A 25248-nucleotide genomic window follows, 5' to 3' on the forward strand; every position below is an offset into this window, starting at 1 on the left:
ATAAAGTATTTTTAATGTGAATATTTTATAGGTACACATGGTAGTAATAATATTTTTTTTATCTAACCCATTTTGGTGTAATATATAAAGTACAATAAAAAAAAAATTATATAGTTATTATTCTGTGTTCGTAAACATATTCTGCGAAATTGATAATAATATTATGAGATATGTGAATATAATATCCAACTGTGGGGTTCACATTCTAGTTTGTTTTTATTTAAATTACCACTTATGTTGGATGCTTTGATAATATTAAAATAATTTTCCCAGATGTGGCAAATTGTGAATAAAAATTGTGTTTTTAAAAAAAAAAGATAAGACTTTATTAATAAATAAACAATTTCATTTTAAAATTTAAAAACTTGTCGGTTTTAATTAAGCGTTTATTATTTATGCTTAAAAATTGTATATATACAAATATAATACTCCTTTCATAGTATCTAAAAGAGAATAATTATTCAATTAATTATTTTGTTATTTATAGGAACTGTAAATTAAAATATACTTCAGAAGTTTTTATTTTATTTTATATTATTTTTATTTTGAGTTTAGAAGTTAATTTAAATAATTCAAAATGTTATTTTATTTACAATCATAAAATATTTAAGATATTATATTTATATATGGTCTTAGTAGATGTGATTGATTTATATTAGTAACCATAAATTATTAGAAATGTTGAGCATTTTTAAGGAGCATTTTAAATATTTAAGCGAAAAAAATTAATTAAAACTAATACAGAGTAATTATTATAATATAAATAGCTAACCACGTACACGTCTTCATTGCCGTGAAAAATGTTAACTTTATATGATTCAAATTTTGTTCAATTAGTTATTTGATATTCAGTGTAACGGTGTTAAAAATTGTCTAATATTTATTATAACCTGTAGGCTGTAACCAATGATAATAAATATATTTTATAAACGTAAAAAAAAATTCCAGTCGTAATTTCCAACGACCATCGTGAATCTCAAAATACTTGTGCAAGCACCTCTTTAAAAATGCGAGTTTTGGAAAATTCTTTATTTGTGCACACTTACATTGTGGTACGACGAAGGTACCGTGAAAATGTTAAGTCTCAAGCTATCGTTGTTAAGGCTCTACGTTGATAAGTCAGGACACGTTCGATTATATTATTTTATAGCGTTGTCTGTGCCAAATAGAGGGCCCGTGAGAGTGTGAGACTAGCTTGTGATTATGCGAACAGTTTATTGTAAGGCGGGTACGCAAGTGTATAATTTGTAACTCTAAAGTTTCTAAGTTATACCGAGTTTGTCGTTTTTACTTAATCCAATCCATGGCGGATTGGATACAACGTGCCATCGCTTGTCCAATGGTCTTTGATATAGCTGTAAAACAACACAAATTCACCCGGGAAAAAAATATCAATTAATACAAAATACTGTGTTATATTGATGTGTCTCGGTTTAGAGTACCTCATTTCAGATTTTAAAGCTCTTGGTATATTTCCGAACGTGCTTAAAACAATCTCTGAAATCGGTAGAGTGGTTTTTGAGACTATAGGCAACAAACGATTTTGTTTTATAAATACACTCTCATATTAATTGTTTTAAGATATAATTTGTTTATTAGAGGCCATGAGCTCGACAATTTGATGCATGCTTCTACTTCATCTGCCCCAGTAACCAATGGCAACTATTTATAAAAAAAAAAATAATATTTCTAATTTTCACTATATACTTTGGATTTTATGTATATAGATAGATAATATAATTTTCATAATAAATTATTATAAAACAATTTGACCGGCTTTTATTTTTGAATAACAATTGGATTTGTCACTCGTGTATTGTTTCTGAAAAATAATTGCAGAAGTTCCTATCTTATAGCCATATTCGATAAGAATCTAAGACGGTGGTGACACGTCTTTAATTTTCCCTGGCAAGCAGTCACAGTATTTCTCAGAATTTTAATTTTACCCTCAAAATGTTTGCACTACAAACAGATAAGTTCTTAAAGTATTCAGGTGTCGGGAGTGAATGCACCAACAGTTTTTGTTGTAGTACTAAGACACGTAGGGACTTCCGAGATTTTGGCGAACACATAATTATAATAGTTAAAATTGGTAATTAGTTATTCGTGTACCCACCTACCTGTTATTGTGTATTTAAATGTCAATACAGTATATTAGATGAACATTTTTGACAGGTACAGCGCGGAGAAAAGAAGAAAAATATTTCACTTGCGTCTGAACTAGGAGAATGTGATCGTGCCTATAATATTGGCGGACGTTGCACGTGGATATAATATAATTAATAGAAGGCAATGTGTGTGTGTGTGTGTGTGTGTAAGTGATCTACAGCCCAAGTTTATTGTACTCGTTCTTTTGGAATTTGGTACATATATAATCTCTATACTTGTAGATGTGCACCTCGATGACGATTTCTTAAATTTTGTATTTTAAAGTGGGGCTCACACAGGGATTTGTTTGCTTACGAAAAATGAATATTTTTTCTATATATTATTATTATATGATTCTCATTGTTTAACTTATATAAATTAATGTAGTTATTATAATTGTGCATACATTCAGACTTGTATTTTAAATTTGGTCAAAACCACACGAATGACTGTGTTAAAAATATATTGTATAGTATGTTTACCAACGGAGTTTAAGACGAGGTAAATCCACTGGAGTTATTTAATTTGTCGCGGGCAACGTAGTGCAAGATCGGCAATAATTAATACGACTTACGCGTATTATCTAATGTATAAATTCAAAAGCATAGACGACACTTATGCCGCAAATTCACAGTTTGTGACCGATTTTCGTAAAATTGTTGTCAATAGTACCGGCAACAAAATAGTTATGATTGTACATCATTTTGGTGGGAACAACCCAAATAACCGTACTATCGTAAATCTGTGTTGTTAACATATTATTATTAATATTTTAACGGAGTGTTTGAGGAGCGGTGAATCTGCGGACATTTAATTTGTCACGTCGTCGTCGTGCACGATCAGCTGGCGATGATAATAATAATAATATTATGTCAGTGAAGTAAACAGTCAGAGGCAGTGGCGTGTAATCGACGGCGTTCGAAGAGCGTCCAAAAGGCGGCACACGGAGACCAAGACACAATGACAAAACGGGAAAACTTTTTCGCGGTATTAGCTACTCTCGTCAACGAACCGAAGCACGCTCGTTTACGGCGGCACAAACATAAACTCGGCGTTTTCCGGCGTGGATGTGGGTTGGAGGGGGAGTGCCGGACGTTGGTGGAAAAATGATTAATTGCGCCATCGCGGTGCGCGTGGTGCCAAAATCGGCTTTTATATAAATTGTATTCGATTTCGGTGGACAGAGAACGTTAACCGGACCGAGAAGTATAGTCGGATACAACTTTCTGCAATTTTATAATAGTTTCAGTGGTGTACGGTTCCGGACGGTCGTGAACTCTGCGCCGCTCGAGGCTGATGGAAAATCCTATTGTACCGGCACACAACGATAGGAGTCGGTGTCTATTATAACATGACGTGTTGCTCTTTTTTCATATAATTTTCAGTCGCCTATAGGTACGTTTGCGATTGAACACTTCGTGACATAAAAAATATTATTATTATTTGTATACGATAGCGCACGAAGGCTCGACGACGCTATACTTTGCTATTAGACCGCGTCTCGCCGTATTATTATACCTACCTAAGAACACAATAATGTTATTTTGAGGTTTTTACTCGGACCCGATCGCAGTTTTTGTGGTTCGGTCGATTTTTTGTTTGGCTCATATAAGATTTTCACCCCGGGTACAAGAGTTGGATTCTTAGATTACAGATTAAAATATTATTCGTTCAGACAATTGTCATTGTATAATAAATATTATTAAATTAGGTATAAAAGTATTAGGTGTATCTATTTTAAATTTATTTTTCGTATCGTTTGATGTTTTATTTATAGTGGCAATCGCGTTATTTCGTTAAGTTAACAATATCAGCTGTCAGTGTACCGAATACATAAAACATACGCCTAATACATCAGTCGTATAAGTGTCAATTTTTTACATTCAGAACAGTTTTAGCCATTATGATAATGCAATTGCGTTGCTCGTTTCGAAAAATAGCGGCGGAAAAGGTACAATATCGGTGACACAGAGGTGCAGTAAAAATATACCACTGTTGTTTTCTGTGACAGCTCTACGGTGCAGCACTATTTAGCAATAACACATCGCCGTTTCACGCGTTATTAAATCCAACACACATGCTTATAAATTTATATAAATGACGCATGCACATAGTTTCAATAAGCACGGTAATAAATTGGCGATAGTGCTCCGCTGGTGATCGAGTGCGGCAGCCGCTACTAAATGTCGTGTGTTTTGTTCTCATCGTTTTCCTGCGATTTCGTGCCCCCGCTAACCAAAATACTGATTAGGGCGTATATCTTTTTTTGCACAATGTTTTTAATTGTTGAAAAAATAAATTCCCAAAGACATCATACGTGCGAAATACGAAAAAGAGGGACCGCGAATATAGGTCACGACAACCGAAATTTACTACCAGAACCGACAACGTAAATAACTCAATAATATATTATTCTTATTCCCTACTCATAAACAAGTCGGTGTAGTATTAATAAATATCTATTTTTTATTTTCATTATCACGTTTTATTTTAAGATATCTAAATCTTGATAATTTTCCTCCGCCTTATTCGCGTTTTAACTAGCCGATGTATATTTTCGCCAATCAAATTCGTCTTTATGGCTGTTTTTTATTTTATATACATTTATTAGTCGTTCCGTAATTATTATTACTATACAAAACGATAAAATCCGTCCGTCTTGAAAACCATTTGAGAGTTGAGACGGCGACAGTGTGTAATTATCCACGGATGAATAATTTTGCAACTGCTGCTGTATAGTTAGTGATGTAAAATACAAAAACAAATTATTATTGTTCTGTACACTTTATAGTTTTCTCAAGCCGATTACTATAATATTGTGTATAATCCCTACCTATATTATAATGAAATATCGTCATCCCTCGTGCTAAGAGAACGTATTTTTTTCTCCACTATAGCTCTCATTAGGAAACTTATTTCTTTACATTTTATTCCTCTCGGTGGATCCGTTTATGCTTGGAAAAATATCAAGACGGCGGGAGAATCGGCAATCCTATGACGAATTCATCGAATTTGCATTTCACGAGTTTTGGCGCGATGTTACGATGGTTATTCGGGTTGCTACGGTGTGTTGGAGTTTCAAGCACGATGGATTAAGACTATTATTCTTTAAAATAAATATACACGCCACTTAAAAGTTATCTCGGGTACGCTGTACGTGAATTCCTGGCGAAATTGTGTCCTCCATGGCTACAGTGCAAACTTAAACTTACCCAGAATAAAAGCTTTTGTTTGTAATCTGTTTGCGTAAGGTATATCTTCTTTTTACGTATTTTGATTGTGCGAAATGCGAATACACTTCCACATTACGTATTATGTCCGTGCGTTATAAAATATATTAATACATATTATAATATTGATGATTAAATATTTAGTATATTATCATACAATATACACCTAATATTGGGTTGATGATATTATTATTAAAAAAGTCATTAAATCGAGATAATAAAACTATATATACACCGTACAAAGTTTCTTTTATATAATCGAATGTTATCTGAAATATAGGTATGATTATAATATTATATATTATGTGCTATAAATTATGATGTTTATAAATCGTTACGATGATATTGTAGTGAAACTTCGGTTTACTGAAAACTGATTCCCCTCATTAGGGCATTTATATTTTTAGTTTTCGTAACTGTCCAATATAGAGAGGTTTCGCTGTCCATTGTCCAATACAGACATGTTTCGCTATATGAAGTTTTTATAACGAACACAGAATAATAAAATGATTCCGTTTGATAAAAGTAGTTTGTTTTTTTTTTTGTTTTGTGACAAACACAGTGAAACACCTACAATTTCCCGTGTGATGCTTATATTTTTAAAATATTCATTGCCTTATATGAATCCATTCGTTTTAGGAGACCTTACACGATTTTTTATCCACCAAGGTTGCTTTTATTATGTATAGAACAGCGGGGTATAGGCGATTGAATGGATATGAAGGTCACGGCGTAAATATTCCGTAGTCCGAAGAAAGAAATGCATAACAGAAATCACACACTCTGTGTATTCAAAAAGTCTTAACCCGTATTTCGTTAAGAAGAATAACAAGCCAAGTTTTAACAGGTTTATTTTTATTTTTTATATTAAAACTTCTAAGCTGGGTCATGTGATTTGATTCAACGACAGTATTTGCAATGACCGCAATTACTTTCGCAGGCTTTATTCCTTTCGTTTGCTATATGGATAATGATCTTCGAGTATAATAAATGTATTATGTCTTCATAATCTCTATAAATATCAGCGAAAATCACATTAGCAAAATACAAATTATGTTAAAATAAATACTTATAAAAGGTGTTACAGAAAGAATTGACCAGAAAAAAAATATGTGTGATACCTAAACGTATGACAAAAATTGATAAAATTATATGATTAGTAAATAGTTGAAGAAATATACCCATGTTACCAAATTTTCAAAAATAATATTTTTAAAAAAATTGTTGCGTTCCAAATTAATTTAATCAAAATAATATTGATATTTTAAAGAATTCTAAAAAATAAACTACTTGACTTAGATAAATGTTTTTACCATCCAAATCGTTCTTTTGATTCGTCAGATTCACAAATCGGCTGATTTGAATTTATCCAAAAAAATTCAAATCAAATTTAAAATTTTTTATCTTAAGTATTAGGAATAAAAATATTTATTTTTTTTGTATTACACGTGTAGCGCAAGTGGCTATAAATTATATATAAACAAAACATTTAAAATATTGATTAAAACAAAAGTTACCCAATGGCCTATTTTGCCGAGGGCTCTTTTCCTCTAAATAATAAAAAAAAAAAAAAACAAAAGTTATTCCAAAAGTCAGTTCTTTCTGGTATTTAAAATGTAAATTTGCAAAGTACCTCCTTAATTTAACGTCATTGAGATACAATTACTTATCGATAATTGTCTATCGACCGGTTAACTATTTTTTTTTTTTTATAAATTAAATAAACATTAATTGCTGTTAATAAATAAACTCAAAAAGCAATAAAAAGAAGCTGCAATAAGTATAAAGACATTTTAAGAGTTTATAAATTATGGTAATGTAAGGATTTTACAGAGCAGGCGATAAAACTGGTTGTGGTAGTCATTGTAATTAAATAGTAAATACTACATTTTACGGATTAAAAACAAATTATCTAAGTCTATAAAAGTATTATGACGTTACGCGTCTAATCTGATGGTTATTTGATTTGAGGGAAAAAAATAATTCGATTTAGTATGCATACCCATTACATTTCATATCTTGTATAATATTTGATTTATTAACGTATACTTTTCAAACAATAATTTAATTTTGAAATAGATTACCATGAACCATATTTTTATATAACTTTTTTTATTTAATAATAATATTAATGGAAACAAATTTTATTTTTGTGCTTGGTTGAACTTAGACCATCGATATCCTTAACCTGCACGGTACCTACAGTTTTTTCTCAATTTATCATATTATAATATTATTCATTTACAATCTATATTTTTTGTATTATGAAAATCATTATGATTAATTCTTCTAACAGCCATGAGCTATCTGAGTCTTATCGTATACCTATAAGCCATAAGGAAAAAACGATGATTGAGTGTTGGAGAATGAATTTGTATAATTTAAATTTACTAACTAAGTTTAAATAACTGATAAGCCAAATCTATTTGGTTTTTGATGTTAAAAAAATATTTTTATTATCTCTCGGATAGACATATTACGATAAGTTTGGTCGTTTAGTGTGATAATTTTGTTTAAGTTCCTACCATTATTATAGACATAATATAATATGCGTTTCTTGAGTTTTCCAAGTTGGAATTAAATATTGATAAAATTATATCCATACACGCAACTATGCCACTATAGGGATTAATGTTTATTAATATGAAGTTTAATATTGTGTACATTATAAATATTTTACGCTGTGGTTATATCTATTTGGTTCGGTCCTAAGACAGAATTAATCGATTATTATTCATAAGCGCGTACCTATAATGACAAACATCCCGCTTTTAATATTTAAAGACGATAAGTCAAAAGTTTTTTTATTTATAATCTCCGTGGAATATAATATCATATTGTTAGTTACATTTTCCTATTTTTTGGATTGCAGGAAAATCGTACTGTGAAAAACACTAAATTATTGTATGATACGGACGGCTTAAAATATTATTATTATCGACTGACGAACACAAATAATAATATTATTATAATATAGTTTAAACGGATCTGGTGGAAAACGAATCATACATACTGGTCGGGAAAGTAAACATTCGTGCCACGACGAGTTGGCTGTATTAAAAACAGACATCGTTTTCGAAACTAAAATAAGTGAGCCGTATAATAATATGGTGTGACGCATAATGAAAACGTGTTGAAACAAATAATTCGACACCATCGATTATCGAAATCATCCCAATCACAACATCGAGTCCGTCCGTTAAATCCGTTCCAACGGATCGCAGCGATATCAATACGATAATAATGCTTATTATTATGCTGTAATATTATATAGTGTACCCATTACATAATACAATTCGACGTGTTGCGCGCGGGTGGATTCATTGTTGTGTTAAACATTTTTTTTTTTTAGGTGAAAAGGACGGACGCGCGGCACTCAAATAATATATTACGTCGGTTTTTAGTAATGTGACGTGTATTCTTGTTAACGACAAAGTATAGTCGTAATGATAATACCGCCATAAAAAAAAAAAAAAAAACGATATAATATAAAACAGATATTATATCGTTAGAGGTACCTATATCTCAGTTATAGTTATTATTTCTGTAAAATAGTCGACGCGATCATGCCGTTATTTTGTTATCGTCATAAAATATAGCCTGCACGGGAAAAGCGCGCGAAGAGCCACCGGCGATAATGTCATACGTAGACATCGATAATTACGACGACGACGATAACAACAACAACATCAACAGCAGCAGCAGCAGCAGAAAAAACCGACAGCAACCACAACGATGATGCGGTAATAACGGCGAAAGTGATAACAGTATCGTAGTCGTCGAGACGCCGCGCCGGCACATTAGAGAAGATCGCAGTCGTCGTTATCGCGCGGAATGATAAACGATAGTCGGCCATGAACACCGTGCAGAGTTCCCACGGCGGTGGTGGATCCGGCAAGGAAAAAGGCATCGAGGTGAGTAGCACGACGGCCTGCACTATAATAATAATAATAATAACGCATAATGTGTTACATCGTTATAATGTTACGAGTAGCGAGGTCGGCACATGTTATTATAATGCGGTTAAAGCGAGTACACCCGAGTACGTGTGTTGTAGGCGGTCCGAGAGATATTATTATTATTATTATTATGGATATCGAGGCACGTCCGTCCGCCCCTCCGTCAAAACAGGGACGGGGGTGGAAAAAACGGAGACGGTATTGCGTGCGAATTCTATCATGATTATGCGTGCGCGCGGTTTAAGTACGTGCACCTATATTATATACCGGGTGATTCACCGATCATGCTCACCCCCGTTTTCCCCTTTCGTATAGGTATGCTAAATGTTTTACTCAAATTCTGTTTTTACGGAACTTTTCAACATATTAGGCAGGTTACTCGTAGACCACATCTTAAAATCAATATGTTTTCAAATGAGAACCACCGGCCTTGTTTAATGTACATCATTTAGTGTGATTATTTTGGGTAATATTATTTTACACATTTTGATATAGTTCCTTAGTTCAAAACTCAAAACGAGCAGTTTTTCAGTTATTGAAATGTGTATACTGATTTATTATAATAGTCCTTAAAAACGGTTTTATAAAAGCTATAATAATAGCTGATATAATATTGAATTCTGCAGTGTTTATTATACTTGGGTCATTTTCACAAAATATAAATATCGATAGATTAATAATATTCATTACTAAAATGTTTTAATCACCATAGTTGCTATATATCCCAACCCGATAATCATGGAACTTGTACTAACCTTAGTATACACAAAGTTAAATAACTTAGACCTCTTAAACTACTCGTTTGAATCTGGATTTTGTACGCAAATATTTTCAGAAGAATTATTCTCTAAATAATGAAATAAAAAGGGTACTCAATTAAAAAACAGAAGTTTGTATATCCACAGGTCACTATATAAGTAGTACAAAAAAATTGAAAGAATTTGAAAATAATATGGTAGTTAGGTATATTTTAAAATTCTAAAAATCTGATACTGAACCACTACGTTATTGAAGAAAAAAAGAGGGATAATGCTTGGTGTATTACCCTGTAAATTATATAGCCATATAGGTACCTACTATATATTGGGTATAATATACTTTTATCTCACCTATGGCGTGAGAAACTCTATCTGACATTTACCCGTCAATACTTCCCACAGCACTTTATTATTATTTGATTTATTATCATATCTGTGATCATTTCGTAATTCGTTTAGCGTGTGAAAATACAGATGTTTTATCAAAATTTTCGTCGAAGGTCATTAACATTTGTCCACAGATAGAGCAGTATAGATTTTTAATTTGATTATTGATGTATTTTTACCATTTGCATTGTTAAATGTATTGTACCAATAAAATAAATGTTCTTTGATCCACTCACTAATTAAAAACCTAATGACTATGACATCAAATGAAAATAAATTAAAAATGTAAATAGGTACAAAACAAACATCGAAAGACTTCGCTACACTTCTAATTATCAGCAACTCACCTTTATTTAAGTATTTTCGATATTTTTAATACGGGTATTGTTACTACCCAGTGTGTTTTTCCCTTGGTCAGTGGTTCATATCATAACTAGTTAATGTTTTCATCGGTTAACCATAACAGTAAACTCTCAAAATACGTTAAACCTGTCTTGTCCAAAAATATGTTAGTCACAATTATGTGTGCGACAATCCCTTTGAGAGCGTTTGATGGAATTTATATCTCAAAGGCAGTCAAAGGCAGTGAAAATTATTGTCTTGAAACGCGAAACTCACATTATTGAGTGGTTGGGTACTTGGGTATGCCAACATTTTGGGGACGAATACCAACGATAAACGACATAGTTATATTTCTGAGATGTATATTAATATATCGTCATCTCTTATAGTGCCCTTAGGCGTGGATTTCGCTGGAGTGTATTCATTTAAGATCAGCATGTTTCCACGGAAACAGGACATCATTGTTCAACAGGTGTTTCATGATTAATTCCGTATTGAAAAGAAGGAAAAAACCTCCTGATATTTTATGCACTGCGATGAAAATGTTACATTGCAGCAGTTATTTATAACAGTTTTCCAAATGATCTTATATCATATGTATAAACATACTCATGTAGGGTAGGCAGGGAACCCGTAGATTCATAAATAAAATACAAATAATAATGACACCTTATTTGTTTAAATATTATTTTATTTATGCAGCGGGAATTTTTTCAAATATTGCTGATGCCATGAGAAATTCCACGCTATGATTTATTCAAATACATTACAGTTTACTTATTTAAGATGCAACAATAATTTATAATATATAATATAATATACATGCACTTATTATATTTCCACTGTTTCACATGAATATCAAAATTATTTTACAATATTGCCCTTGTCACCTGCATATACTTCCGCGCAAGAGCAGTTGCAAGTACTTTCTATGTAGAATGACACACATATTATTCAGCTTTCTCACAGGAAGTGCCGTATTTCCACACATATTAACTATTAAAGATTTCATAATGCTTATTTATCACATCTGCCTTTTTTTTTGGCACGGGTATATATGTGTTTGCGTGTTACGAATACATTTTTTACATTTGTTCTTCGGACCACAATACAGTTTGAGGTGGATCGATAAGCTTCTATGATGTGACCTGCAGTGTAGGGAGTTCATGTGCTCAATGAATACTAAAACAAAACCCGAGAGTCCAATTAAATGAATTATATCTGAACGAGTTAAGTTTTTAATTAAAACTGGCATAGCTGCCGACCAATTATCTGAGTTTAGAGAAACTGCAATTTATTAAAACATTTAACGATTATTTTGTGTGTGGTAGGTATTCAGTCGCCCATCCGACGGTGACAAACATACGTGATGGAATACAACAATAACTGAACGAAAAGAAAAAACAAATTCCAAAAATATACATTTAATTTTTATGTTTTTAATGTTTTTTATTTACCCATTAATTCCCACTATACCACGTAAACTACGTCTTACGGCTGCCGGCCGACGTATTTCGTGAAATCATTTTTAGAATAACCAAAGCAAGCTTTGTCACGATTAAACATTTCATTCATTTTTTCCCTCTCGTTATTTTATTATTATTATTTTTTTTTTTTCGTAAACTGATTTAATTAATGACTCAAACCAAACGCATATTTTTGTGCGCGGCAATATGAAGAAAAATTACAAAGGAATGAAAGAAAAAAAGTTATCAACGACTAACGATATTTTCTTATTGACGGATCCATTTTTATCTTTTTGCAGCTGTAATCACGTTTTGAAGCAGCACCGAAATCTGGGCATCTGGGTGTGTGTTTTCCAATGAGTATTTAACGATAGTGTTTTTAAGCTTGAAGGTTTTAAAAGAATAGTTATCATACCTCTTATGGCATGGTGAAAATTTAATTTTCGATAATGTTTAATACCAAATTAAAATAAAGGTCTCATTTGTCGTTCAATTTTTATTTCCATATTGTAAAATAGTGGTTTCGAAATTATGCACATATGATAAACACTATTAAAATTATTTAATTTATTTTTGAATTAATTAATAGTAAAATATACGTATGATCGAAAATAGGAATTTGAAGAATTGTTTAATTTAAAACGAAATTTATTCAGAATATTATTTCGTGTTAAGCCCTTGCAGATATAATAAAACTATTTTGAATATATTTAAAATTTAAATCATTTGTAATAACCATCAAATAGGAACATCACTGGAGTATATACAGATTCAAATAATCAACGTTTACTAAACTAATACTAATTTATATTATAACTAAAACAAATTAAGGTTTTATTATTTTAATTTTGAGTTTATTTTAAAATGTATTAATTTTATGCAGTATAATGTGGCCTTTCAAATATACTGTCACAGTTGATGAATTTTTTTGTAAATCATTTATTATTAAATATTTGGATTGTTAAAAATCATTATTTTTGTATTGGATGACTCTTTATTTTCTTCATTTTATTTCTTCAAAAATTTGATGTAGGTAGTGCCTAAATTGTAGATCTGACTTTTCGACAAAATTAAAAAGTTGCATTATTAATGCACATAAAGTATTCACAAAAAAAAAGTTATCAACGGTGAAGAAAACACAATAGGATGGTATGCATGTATAGCAGTATTATATAGTAAATTGGTACAGGGAGATTCGCCAAGAATGCTCATCTCCATTATTAGATTTAATAATGAATTTATTAAAATTCTGATGTTTGGAATTTTTAAATATACTTAATGACTATACTATAAGTATTACTTAAGCAATGTCATGTGGTGATTAAATACTTCTGTATTAAATTAGAGAATCATAATTTTTTCTTTTAGATTATTTGGTAGACAATTTTTTTAAAAATGTTGATGTACCTAATTTAAATTTAGAACGAGTATAGTTTCTCAGTCATTGAAATGTTTTTACCTACTAAGGATAATATTCATTAAAAATTGTTTTACAAAAATTTAAAGTCGATGTATATTATATCTAGTATTTATCAGACTAGGACCATTTTTACAAATTATTTATTTTTAATACTAAAATTTCGAACACACCATTGCCTCATATATTCTGAGCCCATTATCGTGGACTTATTATCCTTAGTAGTATACAAAGTTTGAAATGTCGTTATTTTCAGAAAACATATTTATTAAATAATTTAAAGTATATAAGGAGGGGGTAATGTAATTTAAAAAATAGAAGTTTGTATTTCCGGATGACCTTAAGTAGTACATAAAAAAAATAATATGGTCTTTAAGTATAATCAAAAATTCCAATAGTTAGATTTTGAATATCTGCATTTTTGCGAAGAAAAAAATGGGGTGAGAATGCTTGCTGATACTTATCCTGTGTATCATTTTTTTTTTGTTACCAAAATGATATTTTAATGAAATAGTATACTTCTGAATGGAAATTATAGATCTGTCTAATAATATCTACATATAATATTGAATAAGTATTTGTTAGGTTTTTCTCTGTGTCGAACATTAATGATGCCAATTGCCAACACGTATTGTTATATAAATATTGATGATTGTTTTATAATATTATGTTTGATTTATATAAAAATAACAAGATAAATTATAACCGTCATAATATATCTATTGAAAAGGTTATGTTTTACTATCATCACGATTGATTATAAATACTATAATATTTATAACCAATATTATCATTATCCTTAAACAATTGTCATACAATTGCATTTTATGAATTGAACGCTCTTATCATTTTATAAATCAAGTGTTTTTATTTTTGATAAATATCCTTAACTATAAGTTTCTAATAACATTTTTTTTAAAATAATTTATTTAAAACAATGAATAGATAGGTGGATATAACTCAGAATATCGTGATATTATAGTATAAACTTATAACCATATTAATAATTGTTATTAACGTTAATAACGTTTTTCTGCTTGAAACATATACTACGGGTAATTGTATTTTAAATTAATTCTTTAAAAATAAAATGTCTGTATTAATTTTTTTTAGTTTTTATCATTTGAAAATGACTATGTATTTCACATGTCATACTGAAGTAGATTTTACAAACAGCACAACAATTTAGAAACAAATTACAAGCTATTTGGAAGGTTCTCTTTTAAAAAATTACTGCGCCCTTCTGCTATATTTTGTAGATTTCCTTATATTTTCCATTAGTTGAACTTTCATAATATAATATATTTATAGTTTTTAAAGCTTATGAATAATGTTTAATTTGTTAGTTAATTTAATTTATAATATTCATAATTGAATGTGCTCATTTGAAGAAACTATAAATATTTTTATTTTTATTTTGTTTTACATGTAATTTTAGAGTTATTAGTTTTAACATTATTTAATATACTGATGATGTATTAAATACTGTAATATTAATTATATGACTGAAATATATTGAACATTTTAATTGTACCAATATAAACATTATAATATTTATTTATTTATTTAAGAAATACATTATTATTGGATTACCGCATAAGAATGATTATGACGTATTGTGCACACCGATAAAAATGTGTCTTTAACGATATTTAATATGATAAACCAAAAATATTGTTTGTTGTAGACAACTTTCAGTTAGGATCAATGACACGTTTAATGTCAATCTTTCTGCAAAGATTATGAATGATATTAAGAATTGTTTACTTTATTGTTGCTGACTTCAGTGTATTTGGTCTAATTAAGTTCTAAATCCAAAATGGTTGGATCTGGATTTTTTAACATTCATTAATAGATACTAAACTAAATACATAAGCTGTTCAATAACATGAACTCCTCCTTTTCTAATAATTAATAGGTAACTAACAATAATAAGTGATGAATAATTAAATTTAAATTTAAACAATTATATAACTAAAATCTAATCGTGCATATAAAAGTAAAAAAAAAATAACATAAAATATTTTCCTATCTTAGTGTTATATAACTTGTTTAGGAGTCATGAATATTTCATTAATAATTTCGTGAAAAGAAAAACCTGTCGATAAACTTTAAATAATGATACCCGGTGAAAGTCGTCGAATAAAAAAATATGAGTATGAATAGAATGGTTTTTGAACTAAAAGACACAATTTCCTGTTAAGTATGATTGACACGCAACAAAAAGTTGATTATTAGGATGCTATACTAGTTTATTGTTGCGAATTTTGTAAATCCATGCAGATTATGGGTTATCACGGTTGGTTTTATAAAAATATAATTTTCACGATATTTTTTTCCTTCAACCCAACTGTTGTCATCAATGTAATATACTGTTTTATTTGTTCATTAATTTATTATATATTTTAGTGGATCGTTATTTTATGGTTTATGATGCCAGTCTGTATTTTTTATTTACAACGGAGATTTGTTGACTGTTTTAGTAATGTTTATAATTCAAATTTAAAAATACTATTGAACTCGATTAGGTGGAAACTTACATTGAATATACTTAATTTTAAAATCACAAATAAATTATACCTGGAAATCACAAATTTTTGACTTTTTCACTGAATTTGATTTTTATTATTTGTTTCTGATGTAATAATGTTTGACATATTATATTATTGTACAATATATTATTTATAGAAATTTAAAAATAGAGTATTTTTTTTGTTATAATAAATACTCAAAATTGGATCAAAGTCACATTATTGTTTGAAGGTGATCACTGTTTAACAACCCTTATAATGGATTATGAATCCGAGCTTATGATTTTTGGCATCAAAATAGCCTATTAACACTTTTATAGGGTCGGCAATTTCCGGCGTTTAATATAGAAGGTCTGAGCAGTTGGCCGGAAGGAAGGCCATTAGTGATCCGATCCTATCAATATTATTATACGTACATTATATAATACAAGTTAATTTATTCAAACCCGGAGTATTAAGATTTTATGGCTGCTCTCTTGAGTCCATTTTTTAGTACTCTATTTGATTAAAATTACTTTTCGTAAATTAATTGTACACGACGTAAAATCGTAAATAATTATAAATTAAATATTGTATTTATTATTGAAATAAATGTTTTCAATTCGCATACATTTTTAAAAATATATTTCACAATATTAATTATTAAAGACTCCTTTTAAATATGGCTCAGCAACTAGCACAAAAACAAATTGTGTTTGATATAATGTTATGTAAAATGATACAAAGAAGAAGTTAACTAATATAATATATTTATATATAAATGTATGTGTATCAAATCTTTATCCGTTATCTGTTTAATGTTCGTGTACCCACACATAAGATATCGAGATACAGAGAAATATCGATAATACGTTTCTAATTTTTGGATTAAAATCTGCTGACCAACGACGGTCACTAGCCTTGTGACCAGATTATACACATAATGTGCTGCGGCGGGTTGATAACAAACAAGACAAGTAACTAAACCTTAAATAATTTTACAGATTTTCGATTATGTGGGTTAAACATAATAAGGTTTTTGGTACAAATAGCGTTTGGAATTGGGGGGGGGGGGGGCTAGGGAGCTAAAGCCTTTGATAATATTGAATAAGATTAAAACACGATGTAAGAAATGTTTAGGGGGCTATGGATATTGTTGCCCTCCCCCCCTACTTGCGCCTATAACATATAGCTGAATATCTCTCCAATATGCTATAAATCCAAAACTTTTAATGTATCTATATACTTTATCAGTTCCTCAGTGTTTTTTAGTCTGTGGATATAATTATAATGTATTTTTGTCCATGATAATACCTAACATCTTAAATCATGGTACCTTTACAATTTTTAAAATACCAATGAATAATTAATAAAGCTGTTAAGGGGATTCGATACCGTGATTGTCTGTCTTTGTCTTACAAACGTGTGGCATAGGATTATAGACGTGTTCTTTGCCACACATACCAATTGATAGGTATAACGAAGTGATAAGAATTCTAAAAACAGTTTTGAATTTTTCGTGAAGTCTGCTTAAAATCGACTTTCCCACATTTTTGATTTTTTGATTTTAATTTCTCCAAAAATTGAAGTACTAAAATTTTTTAATTCCTCTTTTTCAACATTACGTTCTTAAAAATTTTAGGAAATAATATCAAAAATGCGGGAAAGTCGATTTCAAGAAGACTTGACAACAAATTTAAATCTATTTTCAGAATTGTTATCGCTTGATTAGATCAATTGGTATGTTTGGCAAAGAACATGTCTAAAATCCCATGTCGCACATGTGTTAGACAAAGAGAGAAAATCACCGGGTGGAATCCCCCTTAAATAATAATATGTGGGTACTCTTTTTTTGTTAATCCAAACAAAGAACACACACATAGTTGGTTAATGTAATCATTAAAACGGCCAAAGGGTATTTATTCTATTTTGTGCTACGATAATAATAATGTAATAATGTCTTATTTCAAGTTTAATCTAATCGCACGACCACCAAACGGGACTGCATTATATTTTCCCCTCCATGGGTGGCTTATTGGGCATATCAAGGGTAAAATGTTATTTTTTTTTTATCGGCTTACGTGTAATTTATTGTTTTTTTTCTAGGTCATACAGTTGCCCCATGCGTTTTAATCTAGTTATTTTCGACCATTTAATCTATCTTTATCGTGATTTAAGTATATGCTTTTATTTTTAGAACGTTTTTAATTTGAACATTTTGTTTATAATTATAGCGTTGATATCTTGATAAGTGTATCAGAATTTATAAAAAAACGTATATACATAAATACATGGTGTAATTTATTAAAATTGTATGTATTGAATGTATAAAAAATATAAATATCATAACGTATATCAATCAATGCCTAATTAAATGAACCTTGTGTGAATGCCGATGTCATATTTTTTGTATATATTAAACCTTTAAATAATTAAATTTTCCAATAATGAAATCGGTGTTTGATCTTATACGATAAAGTATAAATATTTATAATTTAACTATACAATTTATTTTAAAAGGCCTCGAGTCAAAAACCAATTACCTAATAAGAAACATAAATATTGGAACTTTTCTTTACTTATGATGATTTTTTTTTTTTAATATCTGACTAACATTTTATTTACAGCTGACGGCATTTTATCCTTTGGTAATAAAAGTTGATAAATATTTCTCATATCATTATCCTAACTATGTAAAAATTAAAATATTCTGGTTCTGTATATATACATACAATCATAATAATATTATTCACTAACCAATGTAAAAAACAATGTACATAATTTAAAAGGCCATGTAATAGATAAAATCATTGCATCGTTATATAATGTAATACAGTTGTGGTTTTAAGACACTGAGTTACAAACATAATTTCCACTATTTTTAATCACTGTTATTGAGCTATATTTTTTAAAATAAGAACAGGTGTATTGTTTATTTAATTTATTAAATTGGCATGTGTTTTTTTACACTCGTATTTTGTTTAATTTAAGTGAATATAAAAATACAAACCATTTTTACCAGCAGTATACAGACATTAAGCGTGCCCTATAACAAATTAAACAGTTTATTTTAACTGTATTTCTTAATAAATGTATAGGTACTTGTTGTTTCCGATAACTATGCAATTAGTTTTCTTAAAACAATGAAATAACTAATCTCTGAATAAAAATGTTTGCTATTAATCACTTGCGGATAATTTTGAGGAACAATACAGATGTTCAATGATTATCTATTTCTACACTCCATTCAGTATTACCTTATAAAGATAAAAAAAAATGTTTTTATTACAAAATAAATAAATAATGTTCGTTATCAACATCTTTAATTTATACTCTTGGTAAATTAACAATTATATGGGTATGACTTTTTTATGTAAAAAGCATTAAAAGATATCTTAACATATTTTAGATTCTGTGTGGAGCGATGAATGTATTGATTTTATAATGATATTGTGTTGGTGTGCACGATTTATATAAATGCATTGCAATATTATATCTCTTCTGGTCCGAAAATGATTCTTGTTGGTACTAGGTATTGAAAATCAAAAACTCTCAGTTGTTGTCTTAATAAATAGGAAATATGAAGAATGTATACGCAGAACCAGATGTTGACTAAATCAATTTTTTTTTGTGTTGTAATTCAAAAACCAATCTTTATGTTAGCACTTTCTACTAATGGTATAGTTTTTTCAAAATATTTTGTTCTTTTTCAGCTATTTATGGACATTTATTTAGTTTTTTTCAATAAATATCGATTAAAATTTTTTCGATCGGTCGAAAGGCTTGACAACTGAATAATGATTCCTCATAAGCTATTATTAAAGCTATTTAAAAAAAAAAGATTCATAAGCAAGATATTGTTTTATAAGCATTTAAAGTTCAAAGTATGACAAAACTCGTCAAAACCACACAATTTGCAAATTATTTTGTATAATGAAATAGCTCGTGATAAGAATACAACAGTGCCTATTTAACTACATATTATGCAATAACAACATGTTTTGTTGAATATTGATAAGGCTGTGTACAACACTTAATTCATATGTGATTTTAAAATTTAATAACAAAGTTTAAAACGTTGTTTATGAATCATAATTTTGAAGCGAAGACATTATGCAATTACTAAATTAACAATTGTACTGATAATTTACCATATCTGCAGAAGTATATAACCGTATCTTACCGTACCTATACCTGGTTTGAAAATAATCAGTTAGATATTGCAATATGTGTACTATTTTTTCGTGTGTCGTACATTACATAACATGTAATGCAGATACTAGTCAGTAGTCATACTTAAATGTGTCGCGACATAGGTAGGGCCTACCAGTAAACTATTTTAACTTTATAACTATATTAACTGACAGCAATATCTACTTAATTGTTATTGCACATTATTTATTTAAGACATATTGCAGTGTGTGAATATTGTCAGCGTATACATCATAAGGTATAATAATTCACTCTGCAGCTCAATAGTATTATTTTGACTTGAAGCTACTTCGAGGAAACTGTTTGCTTTTATCTAAATTCAAATATCTTTGCAATCTGCATTCCAGATGATTCAATTAGGTTTGTTTCATTTAACGTTAGATCATAAATATCATAATATTATATTTTTCCAAGAAACAAATTATATCATGCAGAATTTAGTTGCTCTTCAGATATTCCAAATATGGTTGAAATTCGTCGAAAATATTTACCTTGAGGGGGATGGTGTAATACATAATAATATATTTGTTGTGCTTTTATCCAATAACTGGAAAAAAATAAATATAATATTCTAGTAACGAGGTTTTAATTTTAATATCGGTTTTTTTTTTCGTATGATTAATTTTTTTTTTGTAAGTTTGCTTGAAATGGAATGATCCTATTTATTTCATTTCGTGACTATCTAAAGTATAAATCATGTAAAATTTATTTTTAAAAATTGTATTAAGTATAATTAATATTAGTTCATTACCTAAAAAAAAAATCAAAAATCAATTTTAATGATGGATTTGTTGTAAGAATGTAAAAAAAAATCGATTTTCATAATATAAATTACTTTTTATATAATTATTTATATGTTCGTGTATGATAAAATATTCTTTGTAAAATTTTCAATTTCAATTAATACGTTTTTTAATTATAATTACTTTTACTTCTCATATTGTGCAACACTCAAATTTATATACTCCCCCCCCCCCCAGAGAAAAAACAAGCATTATACTTAAAAGGGAGTTGCAAACATATATTTTGTATATTTGTATTTACTATTTATCAGTGTGTAATATTGTAGGTAACCCAACAAAAACACTCCGCCAAACTCCGTGTAAAAAAAACGCTAAGTACCTATATAAAAAAGGCTCTACAAGTTGTGAATCATTTTATAGCTAAGTCTTTGAACTATAGATAAATATATAATTTATGTTAAAATATTCTGCTAAATAATTGAACTTCACTTGGCGACTTTAAAACACTTGATAAGTAATACACTACCTATTTCAATGATAGTAGACAGTATACTATATTATGATTTAATCATTATTCTATAGTATCTTAAGATTTTTAACTTAAGTCACCAAACTAAGTTCAATTATTCAGCAGAATATTTAACATAAATTATATCTATAATTCAAAGACTTAGACTATATACAATGTTAATATCACAACTTTTAGAGCTGTTTTTTTATATAGGTATACTTAGAGTTTTTTTACTTGGAGTTTGGCAGAGTGTTTACGTTGGAATATCACACATTTTTTGTTGATACCTTATTATTTCGGGAACACATTGTTTTATAAAGATTTTTTTTCTTTTTTTTAAAAACTATTTTATAAAACAAATTTATATTATGTTTATAAATGGTTTCCATTGGTTGCAGATTATAATAGTAATAATAGAAATTAGTATTTATTTTTTTTATCGTTTACCATTGGTGTCAGATAGTGCATTTTAATGCGGGCCGCGGGGAATATTATATAATAAAATGATAAAAATATGCTACAATAATTTCTAGTCAAATTGGCTATTACTCTGTTAATATTGTGTTGAAAAATACAGCATGCACTTCTGCGTAAAATTTGCAATTAGATGATTATATTTACAAACTTCATTATTGAACTCTAAATTTGGTATGCTTCCTCAAGAAATTTTTGAATCGTGTTGTTTCCTGTAAATATTGCCCGGCAGTTTTTGCGTGTGTCTTGCCTATGTATGCATTTTAAGGCACTCATTTCTTTTCATACTTGATCTTGCCGGGTCATTCGATATTGTTTTACTAAAAAAATATAAATTATTATTATTTCCAAACAAACATAGAAAAATAGGCAAAAAGATTACATTTTTATTAAAGTAAACAAAAATCTTTCGAAACATGGTGAATATTTTAATTTTTCTTTTGCTACTGTTTATATTAATTTGTGAAGGAGACCCGGAGAAAAAAATGTTTTACTTCGTGTCCTTCGACATGTTATTAATGCATGTTTCGGCGCTACAACCTTTTCAATGAATCTTGGAAGAACATTTAGTTTTACAATTAAATAAAAATATAATAAATTCCATTTTAATTGATACATAAAACTATTTCAGGTGTAATGAAATATTAAACTTATTTTCATCTATCACTAACTCAAACCAAATCTTCTAAAACTCTAGTCTGTTTTCTGTGTAACGAAAATTAGCTAAAGATTGATTAATGCCTTTAATTATTCACAAACTATTACTTTACTAATATTTATTAAATATTTAACCATTACCAATCAAGTATAATAATATGATAAGTAAATGGTTATTACAAAATATTTACAACTTTGACACAATTAAAAAAAATTTATAAAAATATCATCTGGCTGTAGAATTTTTATTGGTAATATTACTAATTGTATTTTCCATGACATCAGAGAATAGTAGCATAGTACCGAAGAAGAAGAGTTGTACGAGACTAATTATACCAATATACCTTAATACCTTATGGTGAGACCGTATGGTTTTGAATGAAGTTTTCCATAGTACTTTATTACAAGCTGGTTAATATTTTCAATCCGTATGTAAATAGTAAATATTATATAGTCTGGAATTGGATGTATACCAAGGCGTAGAAGTTATAAGGAGAGTGGTTAATTGGCACTGTCTTATGTTTGCACTCTGTAATTCAATAAGTGTCCTAGTTGGAATTTGTTAAATATATTCGTCAATAGGTAGTTATTAGTGACATGGAAAAGGGACTGCAAATAAATGTTTTAGTATTTATCAAGGTTTGAGCAATTATCGGATGAGTATGGCGTAATATATTACACGTTTTCCATGGAAATATCTGGTATTTCTTTATAAACTCCATGGGTGTGTAATGTGTATACATATAGTACAATGGCTCTTTGAATTAAATACCTACTACTTATAAATATAATAGCAAATTTTCATACTAAATGGCTTTATAATTATTGAACAAGTTGTCGAAATTTAATAACATGGTGCAACATTTTAATAAAGTGCTTTTTAGGTAAAATCTATTGTTATAGTAAAATTAGGGGGCTAAACTTGATGATTTTATCTTGACATGGTTCCAAATTACTTCATGTATACATTTAATCTCTATTGTTGTCTTTAAACCAAACATCTTGAATATAAATTGACTAAGCGTGTTTGTATAATATAATTTAAGGATTGGGTTATAGAAAACTATTTAATCAACCTAATGATTTAAACAATTTAAAATTATCAAAAGTCATATGGCTTCATAAATATTTGGGAAAATTTAATTGAAAATGTAACTTGATTTGAATTCTGAACATTCTGTAATTAAGTATTGGTAAACAAAAAACACAATTTATTTTTTAATATGTTTAATTTGTATAAATATTACAATAAAATATGATAATTTTTTAATACAAGAAGCTTTTAATTTGAATTCAATAATAAAGGTAATGTCCGTCTTTTTATTTAATGTTAAACAGTTCGATACAGTTGTAGATCATAGTGAACTCAAAATTATGTCAAGTTTTGGGATAACAAATAAAAGATCTTATTTGGTTTAAAATGTATCTAAATAACAGAATACAAACGGTTTTTTTTTAAATGGTATATTATTACTTAGCAACTATATACTAAGACATAATCAAATACATTTGTAACCTGTGTATTGATGTTTACATTTTATTGTACATCGAATACGATATATGCACTAATTTCTATTTATCTTATTTGGCTAAGGTGAAATCTGAAATATCAGAAGTTCAAATATAATTTTTGTAACTGCCAAAAATACTCTTACCTCACCTTACTAGGTAACTCGATTTAAATATTTATGTTTAATAATTTATTGGTATTTTTGGTGGAAAATATATGTTAGAAATTTGGTTATGCTTAATTATTTTTTTACCGTTTAACAAATTTAACAAATACTTACTTTTAGAACCTATATACACTGAATACAAAACTCTGTAGAACAAATCAATTTTCCAGCATGGTCTAAATGTCTAATAGTGTACGGTTGTGTAAATAATGCTCTAAGAAAACTTGGCACGTCTTGAGATACACCAATATATTGCAATACCATTTTGAAAAACCGGAATTTATACGGTTCACTTCGACAAACTATAAAGACCTTAAAGTTTTTTCAGTGAAATACATGTACAAATAGGACAAAATCTATTTGCAATAATGTGAACACCTAATTAAAATAATAATTTAACAAATAAGATTGCTGTTGTAAACTAGCTGTAAACTGAAATTAATGAGTTTATTTTTCAAGGATTTTAGAAGTTTTTTCAAAAACGGAACTGTATATTAAATACGTAACTTATTTACCATACCACAATTCCTCAAGTATAAGTTATTGGGCAAAAATATCTTAAATGCAATCCAATTTATTATATATTTATGATTATAATATTATATCTGGTTTCAACCGCGGTCATAATATTATGTTTTATACATATACAGTGAAACTTCCATATAACGAAGTCGAATAAGCAGCAAAAAAAATTCGTTATATAGAGGAATTCGTTAAATAGAATTACTTATTTTTTTCAACTTTTTTTTTATTATTTT

The 25248-nt window shown here is 28.7% G+C and overlaps 1 protein-coding gene across 3 annotated transcripts in view; it reads left to right on the forward strand.

Moving 5' to 3' along the window:
- LOC132943924 (prolyl endopeptidase FAP-like) overlaps window positions 1-25248 on the forward strand; it is a 282440-nt gene that overhangs the window by 85948 nt on the left and 171244 nt on the right. The window contains exons 2-3 of one of the 3 annotated variants that reach the window (XM_061013090.1): window positions 8731-8892; window positions 8978-9292. The exons of 1 other annotated variant lie outside the window; for it this stretch is intronic. In XM_061013090.1, coding sequence (XP_060869073.1) covers window positions 9233-9292 — 60 coding nt within the window. In that variant the 5' untranslated portion in view covers window positions 8731-8892; window positions 8978-9232. Of the gene's footprint in view, window positions 1-8730; window positions 9293-25248 lie in introns of all 3 variants that reach the window. One more of the 3 variants, XM_061013091.1, reaches the window with a different exon arrangement.

This window comes from Metopolophium dirhodum, chromosome 4 (genome assembly GCF_019925205.1).
Source record: "Metopolophium dirhodum isolate CAU chromosome 4, ASM1992520v1, whole genome shotgun sequence".
Taxonomy (NCBI): Eukaryota; Metazoa; Arthropoda; class Insecta; order Hemiptera; family Aphididae; genus Metopolophium; species Metopolophium dirhodum.